Source organism: Nothoprocta perdicaria, unplaced genomic scaffold (assembly GCF_003342845.1).
Source record: "Nothoprocta perdicaria isolate Ctin4 unplaced genomic scaffold, notPer1 scaffold_316, whole genome shotgun sequence".
Classification (NCBI taxonomy): Eukaryota; Metazoa; Chordata; class Aves; order Tinamiformes; family Tinamidae; genus Nothoprocta; species Nothoprocta perdicaria.
Window position 1 is genome coordinate 478,970 of NW_020455551.1, and position 20,535 is coordinate 499,504.

Genomic DNA, 20,535 nt, shown 5'->3' on the forward strand with positions numbered 1-20,535 from the left:
TCCCTCTGAAACTGAGACCGTTTGTAAGTTGTAGCTGCAATGCCTTCATTTCCTGCTGCAAGCACTGGCGGCCCTTCTCAGGGCTGCGGGCCACCAGCATGGACATGATGACAAGCGGCCCTTCAGGAGTCAAAGTGGTGCAGATAAGAAGAGATCATGCTGTGCACCCCAAGACAAGGGCTTTGGGTGCGAGCAGGTGCACATGTTTGGTATTGTAGAGGCCAAGTGCCCAAGGAAATCAGGGCCACCACCTCACCTGCATCCACTCACCTCCCCATGTGGGCTGCACTTTGCAGAAAATGCAGAGGGAGCTGAACTTTACATTTAGAGGCTGCATTTTCTGCTCTTTTCTCAGCACAGTCCAGGTTTCTTTGGCATGACCACAGGCTCAGCCACAAAAGTCAAACCAGGCAAAAGAACCCTGTGCTCACTTTAATTAAGTTTCTCCTTAGAGACTCCAGAGCTCCAGGCATGGTGCAACTGCAGGGTTGACTCTTAAGCAGAAGGCAGCCTGTAAGGAGAGTGGATATTCAGATAAAACCCTTGGTTTGACGTTATATATTACAACTCCCAGTATAGACAAGCTATTAGTCTGTTCTTGGTGCCCACAACATGCACTCCAAACCACACCAATGATGAGGGGTATGGAAATTCAGGTGGAATCCATCAAATGCAAATGCATATTTGCACTCTGTACCTAAAAATAATGTGTCCATCTCTTTTGGAATGTTTTTAATATTTTCCAGGCAGAGGGGAACTGTATTCATCCTAATTAGCTGGAAACATGCACTGCCTCCTTCTCCTTGTGTATCAAGTGCTGGGCTTTCTCGGTACATTTGAACTGAGTCACTAAGTGAACGGTTCTTTTGTGCCATGCTGCAATATGGGAACTCCCTGACCTGAAAACAGTATGTACATATTGCTACAGGAAGCATCTTGTAGGCTATCTATCTCCCTCATATGATATATCTGACAAATAAAAGGCACAAGAGGACTGTATTTAAGGGTTCACAGCTCTGCCTCTTCAGTGGCTTAGTTTCCCTGAAGGATTGGCATTCTCCACTCCTGAGTATCAGTGCTCCTGAGAAGTCATTTTCTATGACTTCTTTTGAAAAGAAGTCATAGAATCATAGAATCATAGAATGGTTGAGGTTGGAAGGGACCCCTAGAGATCATCTAGTGCAACCCCCTGCTCCAGCAGGGACACCCAGAGCACGGGGCACAGGGCGGCATCCAGGCGGGTTTGGGAGATCTCCAGAGAAGGAGACTCCACAGCCTCCCTGGGCAGCCTGTTCCAGGGCTCTGGCACCCTCACAGGAAAGAAGTTCCTCCTCGCATGGAGATGGAACTTCCTTCAGGATTGTCTTCCACGGTCCTCTACCAACCAATCTCCTGAATAGTCCAAAGTCTGCCCTCCAGAAGTCCAACACAGCTTTTGCTGATGCTCCTCCTGACATCGCCGAGAACTGGTCACTATGCCCAAGTTGGCCTCTGCCCACCACATCTCCCAACAGTCCTTCTCTAAGGACAAAGAGCAGCTTCAACGGGGCTCTTCCCCCTCCTAGGCTCACTTAACAGCTCTGATAGGAAATTACATTCCACATCTCCTTTCTTTCACAAATCCTGTGAATTTTCCCTTCCTAAGGCCTGTTTACTTATGTTTTATTTAGGACTCGAGCACTGCATTGAAAAATGGAGTCCTTCATAAAAGAGAACATTAAGAAAATAACTCATGGAGCATCACTGTGCTACTTTCTGAACAGTGATATATGTCCTTTTTCTGTGTTTCTTCCAATTTGGTATGAGATATAGTATGTGAAGTGCAGCAACTTAACAATTCCAGTGCCATGAGACAAAGTGAGATTTTGCTGGTGCAAAGACATAAAAATGTGACCAAGATTGTCATTTGTTGTGAGTTCAATTGTGGATCCCTGACACATACTAGGGAGGAACTATTTGCCATAAATTAGTAAGATTCCTCTTGTTTTTTGACATTTTTTTTGCATGTGTGTGTCCTCATTTAAACAACAAAATCCTAAACAGACTGAATGCACTGTAATATCCAAGTTAAACTCACTAACAGAGCCTAATATGTTTTTGTCTACCTTAAGATTTAACACTCAGTTTGGTATTTTAGAGGGAATCAGAAAAAAAAAGCTGTTATCAATGTGTGTGTCTAGCTATTTAAATAGGCAAATATTCAGGCTTAACTTGAAAAACGAACATTTTTATGCATCATCTCACCCGTTAAAAAATGTTGTAGTTCTTTCTGCTTCTTCGGAGATTTTCAAAGCTATTATTTAAGAAACACATCTACATTGACATGTGCTTCCATCAGTGGTGCTTGCAAATGCCACCAGCCAGGGTGAGCAGCTGGCTAGTTGTCTAATTAATATGCAAGGAAAGAGGTAGAGATGCCTTAGGATGTATGGATTCTGGTTTTTATCTTATGTCAATAGCGGAAAAAATTCCTACTATGCAGCACAACTAAATGCCCATGCGATCGGACTGTGAGCTCTGATACCAAATTAAAATAAAGGATGTTGATGGAAACATTTGTCTCTGAATTCCCTGAATACCCTGAATACCTGAATTTCCTGAAGCCATTGCTGCAAATTGTCACTACTCGCAGATTTGCAGAAACTCTGGTGAATGTCAAAATGTTGACACTGCTATCCTGCTTTGCTGGGAGTCCAGTATGGATTATTCTGCTAGTAGTGTGGGGATCCAAGCATGTTGTGGAGTCTCCTTCTCTGGAGATCTCCCAAACCCGCCTGGATGCCGCCCTGTGCCCCATGCTCTGGGTGTGCCTGCTGGAGCAGGGGGTTGGACTAGATGATCTCCAGAGGTCCCTTCCAACCTCAAACACTCTGTGATGCTGTGATGTTATTTTCATTACAATTTAATAATAACTACAGATAAATATATGAGAGAAATATAAATATTAGATAAAGCTTTCTCTCCCTTAATATATGAAAGAAAAACAATGCAAAACATTACTAAGAATATGAAGTGTAATAGGGAGGCAAATTACTTTGGATTATGTGAAAATACACATTTTGCTGATTGTCTGCAAGATGGCTTTTCTTCTGTCATTTACCACGTTTTAGAACATGAAGTTTAAAGCAGTCAGTTATTTTTGCCAGTGAGCACAAGATGAAACTTTAAAATTGAGGAACTTGAAGCTCACGCTGTCGTGCCTGTAACACAGATTCTTCTTTCAGCACAAGATCCACTAAATAATTTCTCTTTTTCTCTTTCCTTAGCCAGAGCAGAACTGACACTTCAGTTTCAAAACTGAAAATATTTTAAGGATCGAATCCATAAATTCTTCTTCTTCTCTCCTTCTCCTTCGCCCTTCCATAATGTAGAAAATATGCTGCTAGAGGTGCACAATTTGAACAGAAAAATGCACGCAGAAAGGATCATGGTGGTGCCACTGGTGGTGGCAGTTTTAGAGGATATATGGACTTTTCCATAGGGACCTTGTGAGAGAGATGGAAGGAAATATTTCAGGGGAAGGAACATCCTATCAGGGGCATTCTGATGAGTGAGCAGGGTCCCAAGGAAGCAAGAAGAATTTATTAAATAAAACTAGAAGAAAGAATATGCTGGAGATGCTGGCTGCTCCCATATGTTCTCTGATGTGCAGAAGCACTTCAGCTTTCTCACAGGGTTTCTGCTCACTTCTGGTGACACTGATGTTATTTCTGCTCCCGGGCAGGGCGGCCTGCATGTCAGGGGAGCATTTCTGGCAGTTTCTTCTCGAAATGAGCTGGAAAAGAGATATTCAGAAAAGAGCTGGGGAGGTATTCCATAAACCAAGTGGAAAGCCAGGCTTTTGGAAAAACGGATTTTGGAGATAAGAAAGAGAAAAGAAAAGGAGCTGGGGCTGTGAATTTTGTTGAAGGAAAAGGTGCAGTTTTGGCCAGAGGTGGCCAAGAAGGGTTGTGTTTCCCAGTGCGATTCTAACTGCCCTGTTTTGCAAGAGTGAAATGCTGGTATTGCATCACTTTCAGGAGGAGTAAACAAGTTGGAAGAGAAAATGGCGTGAGAAATAGGGAAATGTATGTGACAGGAACCACGCGTAGTCCTTTACAGGCTGAGAGGGGTTAATGTAACATCAACGAACTACTAGTGCATGAACAAAATAAAGCCCTCAAAGTCATTTATTCACATTTCTTAGCATAAAATGCTAAGGCAGGTAAATACAGTCTTATGAAATATTATGTTGCTTTTTTGCTTTCGGGAAAACTGCCACTTTATGTGTAACTGTAAAGTGCAGTTTTACATCTTCAAAGATGTCTTGCCTATAATAAAGCTTAAACACTGGCAGAGTGGAGGAAAATATGAAATGAGGTAACCATTTAATACAAGTCATGGAGGCCTCTGGATTTTTAATGATTTTGCCATTTATTATTTATATGGCATCCTTAATGCACACTTTGCTAAGTAATACATAACAAGGCAGCTTCTCAGACTTGGCTTCAAAACCAAAAGAGATGAAAGAACATAGGTCTCGTCGTGTTTCAATTTAGTGTTAGCATTCAGTCTGGAGACTTTTTTGTGCTTCCATTATATTCCAGATAGGAATAGGTTTTTTTGGATGTCCTATAACATTGTTAGATCTTTTAATACATGTTGTGCTGTTTTGGATATGATAGCAGGAAAGAGAATGCTTCACATTTGAGCTCGTATTTGTTACCATTTTCAGCATCTTGAGTGACACCATGGTTGTACATGAACAGCTTTAGTCTGTTGAGCAAGAAGTGCATTTGCACAACTTTTCTTTTTTTTTTTTTTTTTTTTTTTTTTTTTTTTTGGCAATAGTAGGTTTATACTGTTTGGCAAACAAAATAAGTGTCACATCCAGGCAATTTATAATTTGATGCCATTTGAAACTGTCTGAAACAGTGTTTTATTTTACTTTTGTATTTTTATTACCTTGCATTTCTTTCTTGTTGGTACCTCTGCTGTTTCACTCACTCAGACCTCTGCATCCTGCCTGTATATCCAACCTCTTGCTGCCTTTCATGTCTTTCTCTGTAAGGAACTTGAGTCCTTTCACTAAGCTTCTATGAAGTGAAGATCAAGATCCTTCGTTCCAGCTGATGATGACCTTGAAATGTCATTTGTGCTGATGTTGTTTGTGTTTCTTTCCTTTCAAACTCCCCTCCCTCTTCCACCCCTTCCTATGTGCCCTGCTTCTCTCTCTGCTTCTTGTCCTTGACCATTGCCCATCCTTCATCAGCTGTTTGGTGCTTTGCTCATAGTGCCTGTGCTCTCCTCTACATGTTTTCCTTTACTCTTACACCCTTCTCCACATTTTCTTCTCCATGTCTGTGTTGTCTAAGTCATTTTGTAAATAGTTTGAAGAAGAGATTGGTGGTGTGTGTTTGCAGAGCTTTTTGGGTTATCAGTAACTAGGGTTGTTGGCTGCTTGATGGGATATCCGAGATATTTTCATCTTGCATTGGGGATAACAAAGTCCTGAAAGTGTTTGAGCTCTAGAAGCAGCTCCACACATGGCTGATGATAAAATCTGAAGGAAAATATTGGGCCTGATATTCCATGCTATCACCCAGAGGCATAGATGATTTTTGTTTTTAATAATATAAGCAAACAAGGCAATTTATATACAAAAAAGCAGCTTTTTAGAAAGGGGATTTGCTCCTTTTTGCTCTAAGGCTAAAGGCCCAGACTTTTACAGTTCCTTTTCTCTCTTAATTTCCCTGTCTTTGTTTTACTGCATAAACAATGTCAGAAATGTCAGTGATTTTTAATTGTGAATTTCTCTGAAATCTTTCTTCTGAAGCTCCTGATCTTGATTGGCCAAGGGTAAATGTGAGGCCTTTCATGTATACTTAGCCCAAGAGATTCTAGACACAGGTGGGCCTAGAAGACCTGCAGTTGTTTTGGTTCTTTCCTTGCTTTATTTCAGTCTATTGCTAAACCTGGGGTTAGACATAATCCCGAAATCATGTAAGAGTCATGGTTGCCAAGGGATTTTGCAGCTGATGTAGATTTTAAGGGACAGATGTACTTTGATGGGCAGCAGTGTCAAACCCCCAGGAGGAGAGCAGATAGTAACAATGGCTTCATTTCCCGAGCACAAATACTCCTTGGGTGATCTAGGCCCATTTCTTGCACTGAGATCATAATTTCATGGCTTCGTTTAATTGTCCTGCTGTGAGTGTTTCTATCTTTACAAAAGAATAGTTAATATTGACTCCTCAAAAAATGCCAAAAGAGTGTGTTGAAGCAAAACCTGAGGCTTGTCCATATACACAGTATGTGTCTACACACACATAAACACATATATGCAAATATGTAATATTAATAGGATTCTCTGAATTTAAGAGATCAGTAAATTACTGGAATAGAAGACCACAACCTTCTATGCAATTAGAAAAGACCAACTTATGCTGGTATTTTTTCCAGAGGTTATAAAACTCTTAACAAAAGTAGTGCTACAGGTAATAGTCTATGGTACCTTTTATCTATTATAACATTCCGGAGATCTTCCAGACCCGCCTGGATGCCGCCCTGTGCCCCGTGCTCTGGGTGTCCCTGCTGGAGCAGAGGGTTGGACCAGAGGATCTCTAGAGGTCCCTTCCAACCTCAACCAGTCTGTGATTCTGTGGTAACACTGCTTGATAAAATGGCAAGATTGGAAGAAATGATCTTGCGATGGGATATGGATTTTCTTGTTGACAGCACCACAATATTTTCATGCTTCCAACTGCATTTTGGGTAATCCACATGTTCTAAGAACATGCAGCCAGGCAACATAGGAGATAAGTACTGAGTAATCAGAAGTGGTAAGCATCAGGTTGAAGGAAGAAGACTATAAGTATCAGCAGTAAGTAAAGAAAACAAACTATGGGGTAAACTCCACCTCATTTTGCCCACATATACCTAACTGACATTGGTAGTGGGTCACAGTGATTTTTACAGGTATTACTTCAAAGCATGGTGGTTAGAACCACTTTTAGTATTTGATTATGATTTCAGTAGCAATCACAAGACCCCTCATGCTGCACAGGGACTTTCAGTCAAATTTATTATGTACTATTCTGTTTTTTTCTCTTCTTTTGAAAGTGGAAGTGAGTAAACAGCTTTTTCTCTGGGAGCTGTTTTTAGTCTTTATCCCAAATCTGCATCAATGAAGAAATAAGGCATAATACTACAACAGATAAAAGTACCAACCACATGAGATTGCCTTTGGGCGATTTCACATCCATTTTGATAGTGGTTTTCTTTCTACATCACAGCCCAATGGCAGAGGGATCAATATGTAAGTTCAGGACAGCATTAAAGCTGAAGCCAAGATAAGTTGTGCACAACTCTGTGTGGTTGTAGTGGGCTATAGCAAATCTGTTGTTTCTGAACTCCTGTCTATATCTTTGTATAAAGTTTGGAATCAGTCTGCATAATGCAGTAGTATTTTTTAGTCTGGGAATAAGCATTTTTAATAGGCTTTTACATTTTTTTTTCTAATTTAAGTATTGCAACTGTAATTACTGCTTTCCAGGAGTAATTCAGGTTTCTCTTCCATTCCATTGAAATAATTCTGTGGTTAATTAATATGTAAAAAGACATAGGACTTTGGAGTCATTCTCATAACTGCAGGCTATAGATAGTCATGAAGAGTTTTCTGCTTAAATAAATGTAAAGGATATGAGATGAAGTAAAAAGCCGAGCAGTGTTGTGTGCATCTTCTAGTACTGTACTACATGGTAGAAGTAAATCTTTCCTTTCTAGTTACCATTCTTAATAATCAAGAAGTGTGTAAGGTCACTCTAATCCCTTCTCTCTCTTATGGCTTTGAAGAGAGGAAAGGCTGGAAAATTATTTCCAGCCATCCATTGCTAAAAACTTGCCTAATTTTAGACGTGAACTTTGCTACCTTGCTGAGGCTGCTCCCTGAACGCTGCTCATAGTCAGGAAAGGAAATATCCTTCATAGGTTTCATTGCTTTCTCCATGAAGAGCAAAACTTAGAAGGTACAGGATTTAATTCCAATTCAGTCTGTAAAAAAAAACTTGTTGGAAATTTGAATTGAATCTGGCAAAAATAGTAGGACTGCTGTGGATTTGATGTCTTATACACACAAAAACTGAGTTGTTCACTAGATCCCTGGGTGCAGGTGGGGACTGGGTTGTCTGCTCTGAAGAAGCATCCCAAGATTTTGATTCTTGCTAATTTCAAATGCCTTTGAGTGGTGTCATTGCCTCTTTTCCAATAACTGCAAAATTCAAAAGGCATCAAATAAAACCATGCACATTGTTTTTTTCAGCCCTGTGACTGGGAGAAGTAAAAATGGCATCAACAGTCCACTTCTCAGAGGAAGAGATGATAGAGCTAAGGGAGGCTTTCAGCAAAGTTGGTGAGTACAATGAGCAGGAAAAGCTCTGCAGAGTGTGAAGTTGTACCAGGCCATTTTCTTCTGAACTACCCAGCTGTGATGAAATGAAGCTTCCTTCTGCTGTGTCACGGAAACCACTGAAAGTCCTTTTCCTGCAACTGCAGATCTGTTAAATGAAACCACATTAATGTGCTGTACTGCAATGGCTTCTTATTGCTGGAGAGAAATGGTGGAGCAATGAATAACAGCGTTTATGAAATAATTTAGAAACCTGGGCAGAAAACCATGTCAGAAATAGATTAAAGAGATTAAAGAGATTTTCCTAGTACTTTTTCTTCCTGGCAGATGATTTAGAAGGCAAGAGGTTTTCATTTTAATGTAATACATTGAATACTCCTGCAAATGAAGAGTCAGAAGTGGATAAATGTGTAAATGACTAGAAAAATTGTAATCTCCTTACTATGACCCTTTTATACCTAGGTATTTTTTAATGTATGTTTTCTTTCTGGGCCTTTAAAGGTCTCATCTGATTTGTTTCCCTTAGAGGCAAGCTGACCTGTCACAATCTTCCCAATTCCAAGAAAAAGTCCGTACGTTTCCCATAGCTCACTAACTTTTATTAATAGATATGCAACCACACTGGGTTATGTGTTAATAATACACATACTGTATTTTTGTGTACTTTTGTACTGTGCTTTTCATGATCTGTTGATTTCTGAGCACGCACCAATCCCAGCTGGCAATCTCAGCCAGCTGGCCCACATGCATGGCCAGTACGTCCAATGCGCCAACAGGTCAAATGTTGGAAGGAAGCTCTCATCCATCTCCCAGACATTTCCCTTTCCAAGCCCAGATTGTATGGCTATGTAACTTGAGAAATAGATTGGTCTTTGCAATATATATTCATCTACGCTACTGATGCTGATGAATTAATACCTAGACATTTTTGCAGCATGCAGCAAATGAATTAGTCAGTCTGCAACTTAAATCACGCAGGAAATTGGCATGTGGTTCTTTGAGCCCTTCTCTGCCTCTGAGCTGCAGAAGAAAAAAGACGGCAGAACAAGAGACAGAGCAAGAAACTTGTTAATATAAAATTTCCGTGTATTTTTATAGATCGCCAGAAACTCTCTATGCAGTTCATATACTCTACTTTTAAAACATAAAGGTTCTCATTAAGAAAATCAAAACAAAGCTAGATATGCTGAACATTTATTTTTAAAAATCTAGAGTTCTACAGTTTGCTGGAACAAAAATGCCCATACTACAGACCTACAGGCACAGACTTTCTCCCCAGACCCAAGAGGAAATGAAAGATAATAAAATATGAGGCACCTCTTGGAAAAATCATGCCGTAAGGTGTATTTGCCACCATTTGTTAAGATGTGAAGAATTGCTATCAATGTAGGAGATCAGAGAAAATATGATTGTTCCACGCCGACCACTGACAGTTTTGGGTTCTATTTGCATACTTTGTACCTTTTTTAGCATTTATTATATGCAAAGGTCCCAGGACTTCTCTTTCAGACAGCCAATTTCCTTTTTTTATTTGTGGGGTTTTCCACAAACAAATAGAGAAGAAGGAAGTATTTAAACCACAGTGGTGATCTTCACTTCAAATTAAAATCCTGCTCTGTCACTAATGCATCTTGCAGTGGGCTCAGCAGCACTAGCCATGTTAGCATCATCTCAAAGAAACATTCAGCTTTTGACTTGAAGCCCAGTCTTCATTACTGAAAAACTAAGTCCATGTTTTCTGATGATATTAGATGCAGATAACAAGCCTAAAATCACAAGTTATATCTACAAATATATGCAACTATAAGGTGTAACTCGGTATCATATCAACTCATTTTTCTTTAGCTCTTCTATAGACAGTATAATTTCTATATAAATCACTTAAGATGTCTGTGTATGTGTAAGCCCTGAAATTTCAATTACAGCTGTCTAAACATGGTTTTGTTAAGGTAATAATATCGTTCTAAAAATTTATAAATTCATTACTGAACTTTTTGTTTGTTTAACAGTGATTCTACTTTTTGGTCTAAATGTCAGCTAGTCTTTGTACAGAATGAACCATTCCTAAGGCAAAAGAAAGGCAACAGCTTTTGCATGTAGATAATTTTGTTTGGCTGACATAGGATCTAAATGTTTGTTTTAATCTTTACAGATATCAGTGGGAACGGCTTCATCCACACTAATGACTTAACAGATGTGTTGAAAGCAGCCAGTCTCCCTCTACCAGGATATAAAGTGAGAGAACTTATTCAGAACTTGACAACCACAGGAGATGGCAGAATCAGTTTTGATGAATTTATTTCAGTAAGTAAAACATTCTTTCAGAAAATAACCTATAAAAAGAAATACAGAAAAAAGAAAAGTCTTACTTATAGATGCTAACACAGAATAAGTTGGGAATTTTCTATTCAAAATGTTGCTTTGACTGGCAACATCATTTCCAAAAAATTGACTTTTCTGTGAGTAAACATATAGTTTTCCCCAGAATTTTGTCATCATCCTCACAGAAAATTGAAAGATTTCATTTTAATTCTGTTAAAATTCTTCCCTTTAACTCTACATATTTCTACAGATTGAAACTGAAAATGTCCTGAAAAATTCCCTTTATTAAAAAGCTTCTTTCTTTTTTTGTTCAGAAGAGGGACAGAAGCAATTCATGAAATAGCAGAATTTCCCGTGGGATGGAGAAATAGATTTGAACATGCTGTTTTTCCAGACTGACACTTTCAGAGACCCTCTTCCCTTGCACTTCGGTTTTCTGGTTTCACACCATGCACATTGCTGTTACTGATCTTTTTTCACTGCTCTGAAAACATAAAAGCTGTGTATGATTCTACTTTACTAAGGCATATAGGTGTATTGGTCCATGATTTTATGCAGAAAAAATATATAGAAAGCAGAGAGGAGTCTGGTGGTACAAATGCTCCCAGTTTTAGCTTGGTTTAATTCTCTAATATTTTAAAATTGTCTTGTGTGTTTGAAAGATTTTCCAAAGCCTGAAGAGTGACGATGTTGCGAAGTCGTTCCGAAAGCAAATCAATAAAAAGGAGGGGATCTGTGCTATTGGTGGGACCTCGGAGCAGTCCAGTGCTGGCACACAGCACTCGTATTCGGGTAGGTACAGCTGTCTTATACTGGCATCACCCAGAGTGAATATTCTCTTAGAGAATACCTGATATATAGCTGATCTTGGTGCAAAGCAAGATGATTTTTATGAGCTTTGGTAGCAGCAGCAGTTACCCAGATGAGGCTCATTTACGTCAAGGAGTGGTGAAGATGCCAAAACCTCAGAGAACATCTTTCTCAAAAATAGCAGGGGTTAGTTTTTGGGGGTGGCAGAGCTGTGTCTGCAGCAGAAACCTTTCCCCAGCTTAGCAGAGGAGCCGAGCAGCCCTGCTGAGGACATTCTCCCAGTATGGCCATGGAGCAAATGCTGGGCAGGGCAGGGGCAGCCCCTGCCTCTCCCCGCTGAAGAGCAGTGCAAGGATTCCCCACTGCTCCTGACTCACTTCCTGCAACATTGGAAATTGCCAGATCCCTGACAATTTTCCTGTAAGATCACCTGTAAGAAAATGGCTCCTGAGCTTTGGGGAAGGATCAAGCAGAGGACACAGTGTCCCCATCTACCAGAAGCAGAGAGGGCATCTTCTCTGAGTTACCGAGGAGCTGTGGGCTGCTGCAGACACAGCATAGCTACGGTGCAGTCTTTAGGAGTACAGGGAACATCTACCCACTGCCCTCTGTAAGAGTCCAGTACAATCTGGCCAGGTTCTCTTAGATATTCCACATGTTATGAGCAGCTGAGCTCAGTGACTCCATGCAGTCTTCCTTGGGCTTCCTGAGTGGCTTCCCTTTGCTGGTCTCCTCAGAGCCTTCTTCCACTGTAGAGGTTCATTAGTTGGTCACACGCTGTTTTGGAGAGTCTTTTTCACCATGATAAGTATAACAGTGATAGAGGGACTACCCAGTAAACTAACTGATTTGATGTTGTGTTCACAGAGGAAGAAAAGTACGCTTTCGTCAACTGGATTAACAAAGCCCTTGAGAAGGACCCTGACTGTAAACATGTGGTCCCAATGAATCCAGAAACAGATGATCTCTTCCAGGCTGTTGGTGATGGCATTGTGCTTTGGTAAATAATACCCCTAGTTCTTATAAATAGAGACCATGTGTCTGCAGAATCTCACTCCCTGTTTCAGTTGAAGCTGCTGCCTTATGGTTAAATTCAGGAAACTGCAGATTCAGGCCCTTGATAATACTAGTTTTGTTGCTCTTTATTTTATTTTTTTACGAAAAAAATATAAAGCTGCTTTCATTTTAAGTGAGTGTTTTTCTTTGCCTGCAGGCCTTTGCAATGAGATGGAGCCAATGAGATTTGCTCTTAAAAGTTACTTGTTTTTATTTTTGCTCAAGGCCTTCTTGGGGCTCACACAAAGCAGCATGAGATAGTGAGTGCTTTTATGGGAATTTCTGCAAAATGAACTTCTCATACCATTTCACCTTGCTGTATTCTTGGACTCATGCTTATAGTTCATTCAGTATATAACCCCCCCAAATCGTTAAAATATTGCATGTGTGCATGTGCGTATGTAAGAGACTGACTATCTGTAGTTATTTCTTGACCTTCTATCAACTGCAGAAATTCTCCAGCTCTTAAATTAAATTGTGGTGACAAAAACTCCAAGTCATTTGTGCAAGTATAGCAAGAAGGGCATTTCCTAATGTATTTTCTTTCATTTCCAGTAAGATGATCAACTTTTCAGTGCCAGATACCATTGATGAGAGAACAATCAACAAAAAGAAACTCACTCCATTCACAATACAGGTACCAAATCGTATCAGAATTGCTTGCTTTTCCACTTAGGATGCTTTGATATAATTATCTATAGCTAGGTATCAAGGTCCTCCCAACCACAACAAGGCAAAGCTGTCTATTGCAGAGGTTTGTATTTGTGTTTCATTCTAAAGATAAAAGCAGTCTACCAAATCAAAGTGTGTTTGTATGTGTGCTTAAAGCAGCGTATAAAAGTTGCCAGTTCAAAGCTTCAGACACCTTTGTGATGGCATAAGGATGCAGAAGCAACTACAGGATATGGTGACAAATTCTGGTTGAAATAGCTCTGAGAACATTGAAAAATACCTCAGGATCCTGCAAGTAATCAGTGGCGTGGCCATAGAGTTAAATTCACACCTGCTCTGCTGCAGTTCAGTGTCCTCACTGAAATATTATCTGTGATCCAGGAAATGCTGTGGTGCAGCTTGTCTGACCTAGAGCCACAGCTTCTGTCTGTCTTTTGCAAGTTCTGCTTTTTTTTTCACTTTTAAGGCTAAATCTGGTCTTCATTTGTATTATGTGCGCATGTATACAATTTAAAAATTGGACCAAATAGCAAATTTTCACCTATTTAAAGTTCATTCTGTTTCTCACACAACAGCACGTAAAGAGGTATCTTTATCAGAGCAGTGTTTAGGTATCTGGGTATGAAGAGATATATGGCATGGATATGAACCTCACCCAGTTTAACTCTCAGCTACTCTGATTAGATGGGACATTAGCCAGGCTCAAGTAAGCTCAAAAGCCATTAAATTGGATTTTTATGCTGTATACCACATTTTTCACTTCTAATCCGTTTGGTCAGCAGCATAGTTTAGTGATGCAGCTCAGATCAATCCCTGCCAGCTATAGACATGATTTGATCAATATAGCTTCCACTTTAATTTAACCCTTTTACAGCTGTCTGGTAGAGGAAAGGTAATTAATTTGAAAAGCTTCCATTTTTCCAACTTAGAAAAATGTACACTGTGCCTCTCTCTGCAATTTGTATCTAATTGAATCTTTGTGTCATGCCAGTGGTGGTGAAACTCATGTGAAAAATTGCAGATCTGTGTGATAAATGGCACTTGCCAGGCTCCTTTGCTGATTTTACTTGTGCTCTGTTTAGTAAGACACCTTCCTGAATATTCCAAACATTTGGGCCAGATTTCTTTATACCCTCTCTTTTTGAAAAGGAAGGAAGTGGTGAAGAAACATAACATTTCCATCTGATCCATAACTGAATTCCTTTACTTCCATCGAATGCTCCCAATGCAAGACTCCAAGCCCCAAAGTTCAAAAGAGAATATATCCAATCCAGGTCCAGTTCTCACCTTGGCTAAACTGAGAAGTTAGAAATTCAATAGATTTATTCATACTGAGTCCTATGGCGTGGGCTTTTTGTATATGTTGCTAACTAGTAACCTATTTGTGTATTTGATATTAGGACTTTTGCATTGTGCTTAGGGAGAACTGAGCTTGGATGTAGCTCCTTCATTCGCAGTTGTGTGCAAGCCTGAATGGAGGGCACTTGCCCCAGGCTGAAACTGAGGTTGCATTTGAGTGTGTGCATGTGTGTTGGCAATGTGGAAATGGGGAAAGCCTGGCTTTGGGAGTAAGGCTGTGTCGGAGCATCACTGTGGATGTATGTGTAAGCTCAGAGCTCCAGTGCCCCGTGACAGGCGAGAGACCTGAATCTTTTGTCCTACCTGCAGAGGTTGCTTCTGCCTTTGCATAGGACCTAGAACTTACCTGCAGTCCCAGAAAATTCTGGTCTTGCTTGCTCCAAATATTCAAAACTGGGCAGACCTGTTTGCCATGACGTTCAAGGTGAAGGTGCTCACTGATTTCACTAGCTTTATCTGTGTTCCCTTCCTATATCCTCTTAGCTCTCTAGTTCTTGCATCATTAAGAAGATCTCTTCTTTTCCTAGGAAAATCTGAACCTGGCCCTGAACTCTGCTTCAGCCATTGGGTGCCATGTTGTTAACATTGGAGCTGAAGATTTGAAAGAAGGGAAACCTTACCTGGTTTTGGGTCTTTTATGGCAAGTCATCAAAATTGGACTCTTTGCTGATATAGAAATCAGCAGGAATGAAGGTAAGTATGGCATTTGTTTTCAAGACTGTACTGTTATCACCAAGCTATGTTTATAAAGTCTTTATTTTTAAAATTCTTAGTTCTGTTTTTTATTCAAGTGTCTCTTAACCGTCTTCCTTACTGCTCTCATTTCAATTGTTTATACGTGCAAGGACAATTTCAAACACATTAGATCAGGAATAATGGTCAACACCCAGATATAGAATTATTTTGGCACCTTGATCAACACAAAATGAATCCTTTCTAATGTGGAGTCTATGTTGCATTTCAGAAGCTTGTGACTTTTTCTGCTTCTGTTAAAACTGGTGCCAATCATCTCCTTTTTCTTTGTGAAAATATACTTAGAGAATCACATAAAAATTTGGACAGGACCTATTGAAGTCCTTTGGTCCAGCTGGATGGAACAATCTTCTTACAGCAGGATCAATTTCTATGTTAGATGAGGTTGTTCAGGGCCTTGTCCAATGTTCTCTAGGTAACCTATTCCACTACTTACGCACTCTCACGGCTTTTTTTTCTTACGTGTAGTTAGAATTTCCCTTCCTGCAAGTTGTGACTTTGTCTTCTCCTTTTCCTGAGCAGAATATGGCTCCATCCCTTCACAGTAGAAGAAAAAAATGGTTAGTTCCCTTTCTCAGACTCCTATCAAGGATGAACATATCCAGTTTTCTCAACCTCTTTTCATACATTATGTGCTTCATGTGTTGGTGTCCCTCTGCTCAACTCACTGTTGTTGTTTCTTGTTGAAAGAAGATGTCTTTCTTGTACCGGAGATCCCAAACTGGACACAATTCTCCAAGTGTGGTCTCACTGGAACCGAAATTCACTGTGAACAAGCTTTGGAATGAGGCTGTGGGTGTGTGTTTGCAGTCCACATTGCATCTCATCTTGTTGCTTGGTTCCCTTTTCCTCTGGATAGTCTGCCTGGTCATCAGTGATATCTCTGCCCCAATAACCATGCAGGTGATATAGGGCTGTGTCATTACATCCTGCCTTGCAAATTTCTATCCTACTGGTAGCCAGACATACTGGTTCTTAGAGTTCCCAGTTCCCATTCCTTCTTGGAAATTTCTTCCTTCCTTCTCATCTCAGATTTAATTTGTCAGGGTAGACAAGCCAAGGTCATTTTGTTTTCTTTTTAGGTCCTATCTTTCCTTCATAATCCTAATAGCCCTTCTTTGAAGCTTTTCCAAGTGAAGTTCCTCTTTCTTGAATATTGAACATTATATTCCCAAAGAGCAACTGATACCAAACCAGTAAGACATCCCAGCCCCCATGGGAAATGCCTGGATTGCTTTTCCCATAGTCATAGCACATGGTGGTTCAGATTCATGGTGAAGTCATCTAATAGACACACATTTTTTTTTCCATCCTCTGTTCCTCATAATGAGCTTTTAGCTAATAGCAATATATTCATATTAAGTCCCCAGTGAGTGACTTTGTATTTTGCACTATTCAGTTTCACTCTATTTTTATTAGTCTTGCAGTTCTGCCTGTATGATTTCCTGATTGGCCTCTGTATTGACTCTGCCACCTAGTGAATATCATCATCAAATTTCATTTGTATTTCATAGGATCTGTGCCAAGATAATAAATAGAGAAAAAGATTTGTCTGAAAATCAAACCATGATCAACATCACAAAAATCTCTCTTCCAGCCTACGTCTCTCAGTGTTAACATTGTTCTCTTCATAAAATCCTTGTCAACTTTAAAATGCTTCTATTATATCACTCCTGTTCAATGACCCTGTAGCATTGTAACAAAATATTTGCAAAATTCTAGTAAATTAGATCCCTACTCTTTCCATTATGTACAAAATCATATTTCTTTGAAGGAATGACAAAAGATACCAGCAGAATATCAGGCTAGTGTGGCATAATCTCCCCTTCTGAAGTAATGCTACATTTTTTTTTCTGCATTAACTATTAGCTTCCATATCTTTAGTTGTTCTTTTCAAAATGTATTCAGCCATCCAAAGCCTTTCATTCTAAAACCTCTCATGTTCTTGAGATCAGATTTGCATCCAGTAGTTGCAGTTCTTCCTTCCTGCCTTGTCCTCTCTTTTTGAACACAACTACCACATTATTTTTTTCTGCAGAAATACAGGGTCTTCTCCAGTCTGATAGACATATTAACTTTACTTGTTAACGAGCCTGTGAAATCATGTTCAAGTTCTTCAGAATTCCTGTGGATACAGTTTCAGTGTGATGGGCATGGAGATTTGTTTCAATCGAGTTACAAACAGTCTATGTTCATTTCTTCATTTCCATCTTTGTGTTCAATGTCACCGCCTTTGCATTGAAATCTGTGGCAAAGAAATGAGTTAATTTTTAGAGCACACTAACGTTATATTTCATTTCTATCCACTATTAGACCCACCACTAATATCCTTGTCCTCTTTATATTGATGAGAACTTTTTGATGTTTGCTGTCCGCTAGGCTAACTCAGCTTGATTTTTGACAATATTTTGCCACTCACTTTTAGAAAGCAGGGTAACAAAATGCATAAGAGAGAAAATAGTTGTAAAGCCTCAACTACAGATGTCCACAACATCAGTAACACAAACATCAAATCAGATGATACCTTTATTTTGCCCCAGCTCTTCTGCATGTTATGGCCTGTGACCTCCAGTTTGTGCAAGGTCAAGCTTTGTGAGTTAGAACCATAGATTTTAGGCCGGAAGGAGCCTTTGGAGGCCATTTAGGTAAAGTCCTAATCAAACAAAGTAGGGCCAACTCAGATCATGCTCTCATGGCTGAGTCCAGGGGAGCTTTGACTGTCTCTATGTTGCAACTTGTGCCTGTCAATTCATGTGCTGTCATTTCTTGAGGAAGAATACAGTGACAAAAAATATTGCACTGCATTGCATTTATCTTTTTTTTTTTTTTTTTTTTTTTTTTTTTGCCCTTGCATAGCTTTGATTGCTCTCCTGAGAGAAGGAGAGAGTCTGGAGGATCTAATGAAGTTGTCTCCAGAAGAACTGTTGCTGAGATGGGCAAACTACCATCTGGAGAATGCAGGATGCAACAAAGTCAACAACTTCAGCTCAGACATCAAGGTAAGGGATCCACTAACCAGCAACACTAAAACAGCAGCTGCACACTGAAATGTCTGTCCTCCAAATGGGGAATGTGCACTGAAACAATCCAAGGAACTGAGCCTGTCATCCAGAAAAGAGAAGATAGGTACTCAAAAGCATTTGGGTGGGCCTTTCATTTCCACTCAGCACTATTTCTCCTCCTCTAGACTTCCTGAACTTCTTTACCAGCCCAGCATGCCAAATGCTTGGGGAGGGAATGGCTGCTGTCTCTAGAGAGGACATAAACATCCCACTTCTGTGTTTTCAGTTCCCTGCCCCTGTTGCTGTTTTCTCTCCTAAATGTCCTACTTCTGTGCACTTACCCATTTTCTTCCTGACGTCGTTAGATCTACATTTGATTTGGAAAAAAGCTGGGTTCTACCCAGACGTGTAACGTAGGTGAAGGGCAAGCATATGTGGTTCTTCTCATTCTTCTGCTTGGTGCTACCTTCAGTGCAGCACCTGAGTTGTGTGTTCCCGTGCTTCGCCTTCACTACAGCCCTGCTTGCCCTTAACTGGAAGCTTTAAAACAGTGGGATTGTCATCAGACTATGCCTAGGAGGGCAGATGCTTGCAGGGCTAGAGCTGCTATTGGCCGTGCATTTCACGTCACATATGTGGAATTCATGGGTTTGCATACGCACTGTTCAGCACAGCTTTCTTCTTAAGACCTTCATCCTTCTCAGAGAGAGTATTTGGACCTCAGTGACACATGCTAATGAATTTCAGACTAAAGATGCAATCTGAGGACCTGGACTTGACAGAGATCCTTCTCCTGAATTCAGTGAGCTTTGTACTAGAGGCTGTTAATGTAGGTTAGATGTGATCTGGGAAACAAAAAGTTCCATATGAGGCACTGGCAATGGCAAAGTCCTTTCATGCCTCCTGGCAAAGATGTGGCCTATACTCCTGGCCTGTACTGGCTGCTTCACAATGGAAGGCAATGGAATCTTCCTCACCTTTGGTATTCCAGTATATAAGGACAATAATGCAACCAATTAAATTTTAACTGCCGTTAAGGCACTTATGGAAAATAAGTTACACATTGCTTTCTAAGACTCCCCTGAGCAAGTCTGCAGATACCAAACTGGGTGGAGTGGCCGACACTCCGGAGGGCTGTGCTGCCATCCAGAGGGATCTGGTCAGGCTGGAGAGTTGGGCAGAGAGGAACCTCATGAGGTTCAACAAGGACAAGTGCAGGGTCCCGCACCTGGGGAGGAATAACCCCAGGCACCAGGACAGATTAGGGGTCGACCTGCTGGAAAGCAGCTCCACGGAGAGGGACCTGGGAGTCCTGGTTGACACCAAGTTAACCATGAGTGAGCAGTGCCCTCGTGGCCAAGAAGGCCAATGGGATCCTGGCTGCATCAGGAGGAGTGTTGCCAGCAGGTCAAGGGAGGGGATCCTGCTCCTCTGCTCAGCTCTGGTGAGGCCGCACCTGGAGTATTGGGGGCAGTTCTGGGCTCCCCAGTATAAGAGGGACGTGGAGCTTCTAGAGAGCGTCCAGCGGAGAGTGACAAAGATGGTTAAGGGAGTGGAACATCTCCTGTATGAGGAGAGACTGAGTGAGTTGGGCCTGTTTTCTCTGCGTGCAGATACATAAAGAATAATTGGGGTAGAACTACAGTGAATATAGATAGTATTTCTCGTACAAGAAAGGACAGAATTAAGAAATACAGGTCTGCAGACTGTTAAAGTTTTACAGAGCATTACCCAAGTTACTTTGTCTCCTAGAGACTAACGTGGAGCTTAAGCTTCCTGCTCCTCTTTGAGCTGTTTCTAAAGTGAGATTAGTACTTTTCATATGCGGAAGCAACCTAATATTTCATGAAAGTTGAAAGACACGACATGTTAAATACTTGCCTTGCTCATGCCCTTTTCCCTGAAAAATGCTGTTACTGTTGTCAGTTTTAACTTTTGTCCTTGAAAACTTCACTTTCTCTTCCATAACTATTACAGTGCTTCTGTTAAATCTGCTTTCTCCTTCTTCTTTCTCCTTCTGCATTTTCTTTTATTAAATGCTCAGCAGCCTGACTTCTACAGCATTATAAAGGTATCATTTTTTTTATCTCTAATTTAATATTTGTAATAAATCAGTTCTACTTTCTCTTTGTGATTGTTGTCATTCTCGTAAATGCAACATAGCATTGTGTCTTG

At 40.4% G+C, this 20,535-nt stretch overlaps 1 protein-coding gene across 4 annotated transcripts in view; it reads left to right on the forward strand.

The window, feature by feature from the left end:
• The window catches only part of LCP1 (lymphocyte cytosolic protein 1), a 47,752-nt gene that overhangs the window by 19,493 nt on the left and 7,724 nt on the right, over positions 1 to 20,535 (forward strand). For 2 of the 4 annotated variants that reach the window (XM_026042860.1, XM_026042859.1), the window contains 8 exons: positions 8,300 to 8,389; positions 10,539 to 10,690; positions 11,371 to 11,500; positions 12,386 to 12,518; positions 13,130 to 13,211; positions 15,133 to 15,298; positions 18,215 to 18,357; positions 20,405 to 20,431. In XM_026042860.1, the coding sequence (XP_025898645.1) occupies positions 8,323 to 8,389; positions 10,539 to 10,690; positions 11,371 to 11,500; positions 12,386 to 12,518; positions 13,130 to 13,211; positions 15,133 to 15,298; positions 18,215 to 18,357; positions 20,405 to 20,431 (900 nt within the window). In that variant the 5' untranslated portion in view covers positions 8,300 to 8,322. The remainder of the gene's footprint in view (positions 1 to 8,299; positions 8,390 to 10,538; positions 10,691 to 11,370; positions 11,501 to 12,385; positions 12,519 to 13,129; positions 13,212 to 15,132; positions 15,299 to 18,214; positions 18,358 to 20,404; positions 20,432 to 20,535) is intronic. The other 2 variants (XM_026042861.1, XM_026042862.1) reach the window with 2 other exon arrangements.